The 11,799-nt window shown below is 47.3% G+C and overlaps 2 protein-coding genes across 2 annotated transcripts; both read right to left on the bottom strand.

Moving 5' to 3' along the window:
• Positions 1-496: 496 nt before the first annotated feature.
• oma1 (OMA1 zinc metallopeptidase) lies at positions 497-5,291 on the bottom strand. The gene is made up of 8 exons (XM_068743534.1): positions 4,954-5,291; positions 4,498-4,726; positions 4,081-4,254; positions 3,808-3,915; positions 3,107-3,235; positions 2,697-2,771; positions 2,323-2,472; positions 497-841 (listed from the first exon to the last, which is right to left on the bottom strand). The coding sequence occupies exons 1-8, from the start codon at positions 5,289-5,291 to the stop codon at positions 497-499; spliced, it is 1,548 nt and encodes a 515-aa protein (XP_068599635.1).
• A 515-nt stretch (positions 5,292-5,806) lies between these two features.
• On the bottom strand, positions 5,807-11,176 carry mysm1 (Myb-like, SWIRM and MPN domains 1). Its single transcript, XM_068743562.1, has 20 exons — positions 11,121-11,176; positions 10,920-10,989; positions 10,775-10,845; positions 10,142-10,216; positions 9,974-10,058; positions 9,777-9,875; positions 9,058-9,607; positions 8,769-8,967; positions 8,554-8,684; positions 8,361-8,464; positions 8,203-8,280; positions 8,018-8,100; positions 7,889-7,943; positions 7,531-7,581; positions 7,335-7,409; positions 7,061-7,249; positions 6,853-6,985; positions 6,605-6,710; positions 6,397-6,454; positions 5,807-6,306 (listed from the first exon to the last, which is right to left on the bottom strand). Exons 1-20 carry the CDS (start codon positions 11,174-11,176, stop codon positions 5,974-5,976), a joined length of 2,601 nt encoding a protein of 866 aa, XP_068599663.1. The 3' UTR covers positions 5,807-5,973.
• Between the last annotated feature and the right edge of the window lie 623 nt (positions 11,177-11,799).

The raw sequence follows: 11,799 nt of genomic DNA, 5'->3' as shown, positions 1-11,799 counted from the left end.
AAGCTATGAACCCCAGCAACCCTCCTCTCTCCGTTGTGTGTCTGCTTCCATGGGTTATTCCTAGAAATTACAATGTCAGCTTGTCTTGTTAAATATAATTTGACAAAAACGCATGGACGATTTCGCGCTGCATATTTGCATTCCAGTGCAGAAGGCTGTTTTTTCTTTTTTATAACCTGTAAACAACCTCTTGTAAATGTACACCATTAAGCCCCTCAGGCTAGAGACATCTTAAAGTGCTGTGCGTGTGGCGTGAGAATGCAGCAGCCATAATGAGAATGTAGATTTCCTCTGGCGTCCACCATCGGAGCCTCCGACATGCTTACGCGCTGCTGCTGCCACGCCGCGCTGAATAATGCACATATTATCCTCCCAATGTTGGAATATTACTCAGAATTATTCAACGTTTCTCAATTCCAGCTTATCTAATGAACTTGGAAACTTCGTCGCCATCGCAGATGACCGACGTTCCAATCAGCCAGTGTGTGTCCTCCTGTCAGCTCTGCTCCTCCCGTTTGGATTCTCCCCCCTCAGCAGGAGCGGCAGAAGGAACGGGGGCTGCTACAGCTAACTCTGGACCGGTGGGTGGGACCGCGCCTTCACTTTCTTGACCCACATTCATGGAGGGAGGAAGGAGAGTTTGGGCAATCAGAGCTGCAGGCAGTCCGGTGCGGAGTGACGCCGGGCCGGGAGGGAGGCGGGGCTTCTGGGCTTCTTTTTGTCCGTCTCTCACGTGGCTCTTTGGGGTTTCCAATAAGGCACGGACGCTCTTGGAGAAGATGGAGCGAGGGTCCATAGCGGGGAGAGCAGGGCAGATGCAGCTCTCCCTCAAGTCCAAAGCCTGGATGGAAGCAGAGTTAAGGAAACATTTTAAAGACACTCAGACGCAAATATAGAAACTCTTATCATGACCTTAGATCTCTCTTAAAGCTCTGAAGAGAATGTCTTCATCTTCAGGGGATGAGCCTTGTGTGGCGGTTTACAGTGAATCAGAACAAGAAATGAGTCACTCTGGGGGGAAAAAGATAATCCATCAAAATGCATCTGTAAATTAATGTGATTCTACAAAACATAGAGGTGAACATGAACATCCCATCCCTCGAGTCACGACGCTAGCGCACCTTCAAATGTGCTGAGGAAAGCACAAGAAAATCTCTTCTTGATATAAATCCCACTCAGACTCCAACCACTTCCCAACAGTCAGAGTTACTCTCTCTCTCTCTCGCACACACACACACACACACGCACACACACCAAACTCATTAATCTCTCACTTAGAATCACCGACAAGACTCTGAGCACATACATGCGTTTGGCTTCCCACTCAACAGGCTATCCCTCTTACGCTAGCAGGGGGACTTAATGCGCTAAGAATGATGAGTGCAGGAGTGGAGGCGGGGAGGGGGGGGGGGGGGGGGCATCACAAGAGTTGGGTTAAGTAGCCCCTCACAAGGTGAAAAACACCCAACAGAACGCCGCTGTTAAATAGCTCTGCACGGGATCCAACCGGAGCGTGGACAGTATTAAAGATAGAACTGACACACACACACACACACACACACACACACACACACACCAGGCAACTTATGGACAATTAGTGGTTTACCCATCTGTTCAGCTTTTGTGCTTGGAGCTTGCGTACCAACACTAACTCATCCTCAAGGTTAAACCGACTGCTGCCGAATATCGTCTGCATCGCTCTCTTTGCCTCACACACACACACACACACACACACACACACACACACACACACACACAGTTGTGCTTGTAAGATTGTGGATACTTTGCACAGAAGCTTCTGTCTCAACTGCTTGATTTCCTTCTGGCCTTCAGATTCCATTGATTGCCTTGTCCCCGTGTTTTCAGAGTGTGTGAGCCCGGGAGACCGACCTGCTAACGGGGGGCCTGTTTCCTTGTAGATCCTCAACATGAAGCCCCCCCCCCCCCCCGGCATTTAGTTAAGCAAACAATCCAGGCACCTATGTGGCCAAATGCTTTTGCCGTCTTCCTAAAACCTTGAATGTTTTTCTAATCCCCCACAGACTCGTCTTCCTCCCGAGCTTCGCCACATGTCTGCAGGTGGATTCACGTGTCTCCAGATACTTCATCAGTTCCATCAGGAATCCTTCCAATCTCTCCTGAAGCTACACCGTTTCTCGCGGAGGCCTCTCTCCTCACACAGGGACCAAAGAGTCTTTAACTTAACACAGGCACACGAATCGAGGCTGCAGGAACGTGCTTGCTTAAATAAATGTGGTTAAAAATAAAGACGAGAACCACCCTGCCGTGATTTGAACTGAGCATTGTAGCGCGTGTCGGTACCTGTGGTATGAGGCGGTCCAGCTGATTGGATCTATTCTTGTGTGATGGGTGTGTGGACAGCCACTCAGGAATGACGGGCCCTCCACTCATCTGGGCTCGGATTTCCATTTGCTGCCAAAACACAGGGCCTGCTCGCACGTCTGCACAGGCCTACGGAGACACGGCAAGCAGTCAGAGAGACACAGACGCACACGGTGGCGTCCCTCTGTCCTCTGCCGAGACAAAAATCCTGACGAAACAGGTCACGTCACTTTAGTTTGACGACAGTGCCCCCTAGTGTCACAAGGTAAAACATCGACACCTTTAGACAAGGAGAGTTTTGCTGTGCTAAAAATAAGAAAGGCAAAATTAAAGCACAGAGCCCCCCCCCATACCTTAGCAGCCAACTGCAATCCCACCTGATCCGCCTCGGCCTCCAGTTTCCTACTGTAGGGTCGACTAAAGATCAACTGAGAGAGAGACAATGATTGCATGAGGTTAGGGTTACGAACAGAGGTTCAGTGTGTTTTTAAGAGTCTTCAATAAAACCAAAAGCGGATTCCGCTGCTCTGACTGCATAAAACGCCAATGCTCTAATCAGATTTGATCATTAAATGGATCAATCTGATCAATGATCATTCAGACAAATGAGAAAAGGACGACACAAAATTAAATTATATAAACAGTGTTTTCTTCTCAGTGAATAGTGCGTTCGCAAAATGTCAAAATGTTAAAGATTCTTCGATTAAAACAAAAAACAAACTGGTGCTCTTAATTACTTAAGAGTTTAAATTGCGGCTCTCACCTGGGAAAGCTTGCCCTGTACCCACTGTCCCAGTAAAGCCAGGCTGTCCCGAGGACACACGGCCCAGATGGCTGTCAGCAGAATCAGGGACAGGAGGTCAACAACATGAGACAGGCTGGCCTGTTCCGCCTGAGGCACGGAAGCAGAGGGGAGAAGGATGACAAGGAGTCGAGGCACAAGGTCAGGGAGAGAGGTAAAGAAGGCATCGAGGACAAAGCGATGACTCCAGTTTACTTTGGTTGAACTTCTGAGCAGTGAGCTTTAAATAGCTCATCCAAAACAGCACACGAAGCCCATCGATGCTCATTCCCTCCACCTAATTAAAATCTCCTTCAAGTGTTTCCTCCACAGACATTTAAAGTGGAATGCCCACAACTTCATGAGACAGTTTTCAGATCAGGAAGCACGGGCTTTGGACAAAGAAAAAAACACATGATCTGTGGAGGCTTAATAAACCTGCTGAAACCTCTCTGCAGACTGTCCACACATCAGAATCAGGCGCTGTATTCATTCTCCACAGAGCTAAACGGGTTTCCGTGTGTTCGGCACCATAATCACAAGTGCTGTGTCTTTGTGTGTTTCAAGGTCATCCTGGCCAACGAACTCAAGGACGTCATCTTTGAGGATGTAAGTGAAAATAATCAGATTTTATTTGGCGATGTTACACCGTAACAAACATCGGCAGAGGGCTGTTCACTCACAGAGTGTCCCAACATGGCGTGAGCCATCTCGTGGCCCAGGACGATGGTGAGCTGGTGGACGTCAGCCACGGCCTCCAGCATCCCAGTGAACATGAACACTTCTCCATTCTTTGTTCGGGGGGAAATGACAGGCGAACATGAGCCGTCATGCGTTTTTGGACATATTCTTAACAGGCATACAAAAGGTAGACGATACCTTAAATCTGAACGTTAAAGTTCCTTAAACAAAGACTCTATGAGGTCTAATTCTACGCATGTGTTTCTGTTGCTCACCGGAAGCACAAAGGCATTGCTGTCAGGACTCTGCACGACATGGACGTTCCAGGTCACCGCAGACAGCTCAGCAATGTCTTTGTTTCTTTGCGTAAGGTGCCGCACCACCTGCTCCACCGCCTGGTGGCGAGGGTCAGCCTCTGGGACCAGCAGCTCTGCAAACTCCTCCATGTACTGACACACACACACACACACACACACACACGATACTTCTACTACAGAAACTATAGAATCTGCTCAAGTTGTCTTCATATTATTGCATTTCTCTTCCATCCATCCACTGGATGTTAATGAAGACGTCATTACTGCTTTATTCTAAATGAAATCTGTTAAAACTGTGTTATAATTATCACTAACACACACACACACACGCACACACACACACACAGATCATGCGAATCGTCACCGCCGCCTCACCCTGTCTGATGTCAGAGCCGCCAACTCCATGAAGCTCTCTTTGTCGAACACCATGAGGCGGGTCCGACCCGTCACTGGGGACTCATCCAGGTGGGTCAGAAGGAAGAGGAACACAATCATCACGGCGACGCCTGCACACGCGGACAGACGCCAGCGGTTCTGCCGGGCCCATTCACGCATGAGCTGCTGTCGGTTTTCTGGTAGAGCCTTCCACCAATGCCTTATGCTCCTAAATAAAAAAAAAGAGGAAATCCACATCTGTGATCTCCATTCGTGTAGCTCCCACAGCCCTCGAATAAAAATCCTGCACCGCCCCTACAGGGCCAAACTAAAAGAAAGGGAGCGTTCCTTCAACTCCTTTCATGTCTGGGGAAATTAAATATACACAATTAAGCATGTTTTTTTTAACTACTGACCCATATCAACACGTGGGCTGTCAGATCACACCGATCCTACCTGCCCAGTATGACCGCCACGATCTTCTGCAGCGGTTTGAACACCACCCATAACAGCGAGCCAGGCAGCGCCCTCGCCGGGGGGGAGGTGTGGAGGTGGCGGCTCAGGGCGGCTCCAGCATCCGCAGGTGAAATGAGTCGGGGGCTGATCTGCAAAGACGTCGTCCTACCGGCAGGTGATGCTGCCGGAGCGGCCTTCGTCCTGTAGAGGCGGATCTGCGTGGAGGACACATCGTGCGGCTTCTGGAGGCGGCGATGTCCAGCTTGTTTGCGGAAAAGGAAGTTTTGCGTCAGACGCGCGGAAGGAGATCTGAGAAGATTTACCCGATGCAAAAACATAGTCCCCGCTTCGCTTCTGTGCCTGCGGCTGCCTAATATCTGACAGTACCGATAGTCACCAGTTTATTGTTGAAATGTCTCTCAAATAATAGTTAACTAACAAAGTATTATTTTCATGTCGGAGTCAATGTCATTGCGGCCAAGCAAACCTAAACCTAAACGCTGGTTGCCAATAAACGCCGAAGTGAAATGTCTGAATATGTCCCGGAAGATTGTTTTAAAACACGATGACGGCTCTGATCTCAGGGATTATTACAAGGACAAACGCGTACAGGTTCATTTTGACGGAACGAAAATAAGAAGTACGGCACGTCGGCTAAAATGACCCCCCCAGAAACAACTCCGTGAGGAACGTTCCGGCTTCCTGTCATCAGTCATACCGTATTTTAAATGCTTGATTTTAGTTCATCGCTGTTTATGCTAGAATTTACTTCCTGATCTTTCTATAAAATCTATAAATAGATGACAAGCTATTACGCAACAGTCATATGACACAAGGAACGAAGGGTATGAAAATACAATTTTATTTCCATGGTCAAAAAGGAAACTAACAAACTCACTGAATCACTGAGCTTTATATGACTAGAAAATAAAGCCTTGAAAATATTAACGAGTGAGTTATAGCAGGCACAAAAGCTAAACATATTTACATAAAGTGTATGAAAGGCAATAATAAGTTGCGTCACAGTAAATAGTCATGCTCTGCTGAAAGAACAGAGCCCAGATGTAGCACAGTCTCAGAGGTGTGTGTGGCTGCAGCTACGCTGCTGTCCGACGCTCTGTCGGGGTGTCTTCTTCCTTCTTGGGGCTTTTCCTCACTAACCACTTGAAAATAAGAAGTGTCTTTCGAATCAGCTGCTCTGAATGAGATATTTGAAGATTCTCCATCTTCGTGATCAGCAGCTTGCTGCTTGGCAATAAAGTCTGATTGGAAAAGGGCCTGAATCTGGGTGAGGAAGAGGTGTCCCTCTTCATCTGGTAGAGGTTCCAGGTACCGGGCCAGAGACGACAGCATCTAAACAGAAGCAATGAATAGAAGAGATGACGTGAAATGGAGGCAAAACAGACGTGTGGATCAGCAGGTGGGCCGACGGGCTAAACCGACCTTCTCCAGACAGGTGAGATGGGAGTCTTTTCGGAAAAATGTGTCCATGTGGACACTCCTACACAGAGGAGGGGGAAAAAAAGCCGTTTAGACACTCCATCATTGGACTTTACAAACAAGACAAGTTGTTCAAAATCACAAAAGATCAAGGAGCAGTCCGAGAGGACTTCTCGTATCAAGACGACGGCTACAGTCATTTTTCTCTCACCCGGGTGATTGACTGTATTTGTGGATGATCCACCGCGCTCTCCGCAACGTCTGTTCCCAGTCTGGAATGTCTTGTGATGAGAGGAAGTCAAATCTGAAGGGCAGTTCTGGAGAGAAGCAGAGAGAGACCAGGCTGGAGGGCAGACTGTGTGCTGAAATCACTGACCTACATTGTCAGCTTGATTATGAGGCCTCGTCATCTCAACTGTTCAGAAGATTTTGAAACTTGTGTACATGTAGATAACATACTCTGTGGCCCCGAAGGTTCTTGGCTCTCCTTCACCAACAAACAGGTGGTTTGGGAGTGGGGGGAACAGTGAGCTGGGTCATACGGACTCACAATCATCCCGATAAAGGGGGCTCCGCCTCGTGAAAAGTAACTCTGGAATGATCAGGACAAAGGGACTCAGATCACACACACACACACTCAGTCAATTAGCATGTCTGCTCATCTTACCTGGAACTGGTCCTGAGTGTTTATGTCCCGTACTGAAGGGTTGGGGTGGAAGGAGGGGTGCGAGTGGTACCAGCCCACCACGCTGAAGCCCAGGGACGACAGCACGTCGCAGGCCTGTGTCTGAGACACAGGGTCCATCTCGCACTGCAAGCCGGTGCTCACACTGTTGCAAGGCTCCGCTGCAGAGATCTGCACAAACACAGAATGTAAATATTAAACTACTGTCGGTGGTAATTAAACGCTAGCCGTTTGTGCTTTTCATTGACTTTCCTACCTTCAATACTTTCTCTTCTTCAAGAAAAGTTCCGCCTAAAAGACCGATGACTTCCCCCCGCGACACATGGGCATGCTGGCAAGCACAACAACAGTTGTGTTGTTCACACGTACGATAAAGCTACGCTAACCCTTAAACTGACAATACGACTAGTGGGGAGAACTCAATCCATTTGGTTGTGTGTTCAGCTTCATACCATGTCCATTACGAGAAGCGTCTCTGCACACACAGTAACCTGGAATGGTTCCTGGGGGAGAAGCCACAATTAACTTTTTACATTTTTTAAACGTAACAGAGTCCTTGACATCTTAACATGACAATTTTTTCTAAAACGTGCATTTAGATACAGTCCTCAATTCTAGAGCTGCATCTTACATGTAGTTGATGTTCAAAACAGCAGGAAGTCAAAGAGGGCTAGACCGGCTGGGCCTCACATTGAACTGTGACTGGTGATGTGGATAAACGACTTCACATTACAAAAACCAATCAAATTCCCATTTCCCCAAGATACACGAATTACCGAGGACGGAATGAAGCATTAAATGGACCCTGACCTGCACATCCTCTCCAAATGATCTGCAGGGAATCAACTGGAAAGGATCAAAAAACCTAGAGCACAGAATAGCATAGTAACTATTTACACGTTTAGCCTATCATGCGCCGAGTGGCTACTCCATGCTCACCCTCTGAATCGAGACATCTTGAAGGGTTTGGGCTGCTCTTTCATCTCCTCTCTCCTCAGAGCGAGTTCCTCAGCACTGAGATGCTGATGAAAACACCAACAATACGGGATCAGCAAATATAACTGAAGTAAATTCACCAAGTCGTTACTATTAAAATACTGCTGTGTGTCTGATAGTGTCCAAACCTCATAAGTCTGTCCCTCCAGGTCTTTAGGGTCATACCAGTTTCCCCATAGGTCTCGCACACGGCGCTTCCTGGTCCGCTATGGCATGCATCCAATCAGCAGTTAGATGCCAGTCAAAGGTTGGGTGTGCCAGTTTATAGGGTATCATGGGTACATACCATGCTCTGCAGCCTCTGGGCAAGCTGGTAGGCCTCAAGCACATCCTTGCCCTCCTTATGCTTGGAGCGGTCCACCACCTTTGGCCGATTGTAGACCGCTTGATCTACAGGAGAAGAAAAGTTCCATATCAGAAGGAAAGCCAGATTTGTGTTTTTTAAGAACAGAAGAATGTTATCACATAACAAGGATTACCACAGTTGAAGTTGATTGCTCCAATCAGCTCCAGGTAGGTATGTATTCTCCCAATGCAGTTGACGTCGCCGCAGTTCTTCAGGCCAGGACGGACTGATGTCTTGTTCAGGTATTTGGGCTTGCTCTTCAACCTTTGAGGAGAAAATATAAAAAGCTTTAAGCATTTCATCTGCGGAGCTGTGATAAAAAAAAAAAGTTACTGAACTTGTATCTACCACTGATCCAGGATGTAGTTCCGGATTTTTAGATATCTTCCCGGGGTCTTGGACGGTCGTCCCTCAAAGAACTCTGGGATAGCTTGTTTCTCTTCCTCAGAGATGGTTTCCATATCCATCTCTATTTCCAGATCAGGAGGCTTAAGTTCCTCCTCTTCCTCATCCTGTTCCTGGTCTTCATCTGGCCTATCAGCAGAAACTAGGGGGCAAATACAACCACAGGATAAATTAAGAAAAAGAAAGTGGAGCCATTATCACCTGGTGAATTTCCACACAAGCAGAGTCTTACCCGTCCCGTCACTACAGGCGTCCCCCCGCTGGCCAGTCAGCATCGAGCTCTCATACTGGGAGAACGAACCGTCATTCTCCTTTGTAAATATCTCCATGTCTACCTGAGCTCCAGGCTGAATCGGAGGCGATGCTACTTTCTCATCAACTTTAGCATCTAATGAAGTCACAAAAGCCTTCACTGAGTCGGGGACTGAAGATGAAGGACGAAGACTTTGTAGGGAAGTTGAGGTGTGGCTAAGTTGGTCCTTTGTCTCAGCTAAACTGCCGTTGTTCTGCCCCTCTGTGGGGTTTTCTGTTTGGATATCAGACGCCGTGAGCTGCTCTGATTCACAGAGTTCAGATTTGACCACATTCCGCAGCTTATTTTCACCATCTCCATCATCGCTTAGGTCATCAGTGATGTCTATCTCCTCATCTTCATCGTCAGAAAGCTTCTCTATTCGTACAGCGTTGGCAAGAGAGGACGCACAGCTGGAGGCAGGCCGATGAGGCTGTAGGTGCAAGACAGGGCCTGCAGAGGGAGCTGCAGCTCTGGGTTCAGATTTAACCTGAGAATACATGCCAAAAAAAATGTTGTCTCTTTTTTATTTCCAAAGATAACCAAAGGAATGCATTGAGGTGTAATGAGGAAAGAACAGGCTTGATCACGGAAGACTTCAGACTGCATCCTGTGTGCTGCTTAAGTTGCAGCGGAACAGAGAGAAAGTAAAGTCTTACCTTGTGTTTGAAATACTGCCTGGCATAACTCTTGACCTGAAGTACAGAACGAGTGCCCAACAATTTGGCAATCTTAGTCCATCTTCGACCAAACTGTGCCTTCAGAAAAACAAAACACCCACGAGCCATCTAGACAACATACTCTCAAAATACGTGCGTACAAGTTGTTACATGTGTTATCGACAAAGGAAGCTTACCAGGCCCTCTTCAAACAGGTCTCTCTCCTGTTTGGACCAACGGGAAGAGGAGCCAGAGGCTGAAGTTGAGGTCTTTGCAGGAGACCTGAACGCCCCACGGAAACAGATGTGGCATATTAGGAATGAGCTGCTGCGCTTGTGTGAATGCTGGAGGAAGAACTGACTTACTTATTTGCCTTGGGTTTATTGTTAGTGTCACTTTCCCAGACATGATGCTTAAGCTTCTCACCTGAAAGGTAATATCTAGAAGAAAAGGATGGTTTAGGACTGAATGATATAAAAATCAGTGTCATCCAAACCATGTAGCTGAGCAAATACGTATAGAATACTGAGTGCAGAGACTCAGTTTGGCAAAGAGGAATCACTCAAACGTTGGAAAGAATCCAGATGGACGGAAAGATAACACATTTTTATTTTTATTTTTTTACTTCTGGAACTTTACAAGACTTTTTGATTCAATTAAACTGAACCTACTTTACAAACTGCCACTAAATACTCTGTAATGGTGGAATATAAGCCAAAGTATATTTGATATGTAAAGTTTGATTAACTGGATTAATCCTTCCTTTAATACAAAGGAAGTCATTTGCCGGAGTAATACTCCACAGCATTTTCTGTTCATTCTAAAAAATGAAATTCTGCATTTCTAAATCCCTCATATTGACGTAGGTCAAATGTTTGTCTTTGAAAAAATATCCAATGAGATGTCATCACGTGGAAAGCCCGGAGCAAACCTGCAAACGGCACTGAAGCCATTATAACAACATAACGGTGGTGCATTCAGGGCGGGTGAAAGGATACTGCTCCTCCAACAGCATTCTCTCGATGGCTTGTTTGTTCTCCGGGCTGATGGAGCTGTCCAGCTCCCAGGGCTGCGCAACACAGACGCGGACGAGTTAACACGAGCACCGACAGACACCCGGGAGGCTAACCCCCCGAAACGTACCAGCATCCCGGCGTTGCGCTTCCACGATGTCTGCGTGAACTGCTCCTGGACCAAACCCCCGCCCAGTCCACTGAGACACACAGAGGAGACGCTCGTTATGTGAACGGGACAACTAGCAGTAACCTCCCCCCCCCGGAGACTAAACTAAACTAAAACTAACGTAATAAACGTCGCTTCGCCACACAAGGGGGCGATCCTTACCCAATACTGCTCTCAAATTCCTCTCCTTCGATATCAACATCGACATCGTCCTCCATGTTTGGTGGATAAGACGTAAACAGCGGAAAGGATGACGTCAGCGAACGCAGCGTTTCGCTTTCCTCACAGCGCCACCGTGAGGTGGGATGTACGAATGTCTGCTGAAAATTCCTTCACGATTACCACAACAAACCCCATGCTTATTCACAATATACTCAGGTAGATGAGAATTTAGAGACGTGGAGGTCCGCTCTAGAAAAGAGAGGAATGAAGGTAAGCAGGAGTAAAACAGAGTACATGTGTGTAAATGAGAAGGTCCCAGGGGGGGACAGTGAAGTTACAAGGAATAGACGTAAAGCAGGTAGAGGACTTCAGGTATCTCGGGCCAACAGTGCAGAGTGATGGAGAGAATGTGGAAGTCAGACGTCGATGGTTTGGACATGTCCAGAGGAGAGACAGGGACTATATCGGTAGAAGGACACTGAGGATGGAACAACCAGGGAACAGGGCTAGAGGTCGACCCAGGAGAAGATGCATGAACGCAGCGAGGGAGGACACGAGAGTGGCTGGTGTTGGGGAGGACGATGCAAATTCTTACAGAGTGGATTTAAGCACTTTAGGATTAATATAATATTTTATTTTGAGTGCAAGAATACTTTGTTGGTGCATCTAACCTACTGTG

Source organism: Brachionichthys hirsutus, chromosome 9 (genome assembly GCF_040956055.1).
Source record: "Brachionichthys hirsutus isolate HB-005 chromosome 9, CSIRO-AGI_Bhir_v1, whole genome shotgun sequence".
Classification (NCBI taxonomy): domain Eukaryota; kingdom Metazoa; phylum Chordata; class Actinopteri; order Lophiiformes; family Brachionichthyidae; genus Brachionichthys; species Brachionichthys hirsutus.
This window is presented reverse-complemented; position numbering and strand designations above follow the sequence as displayed.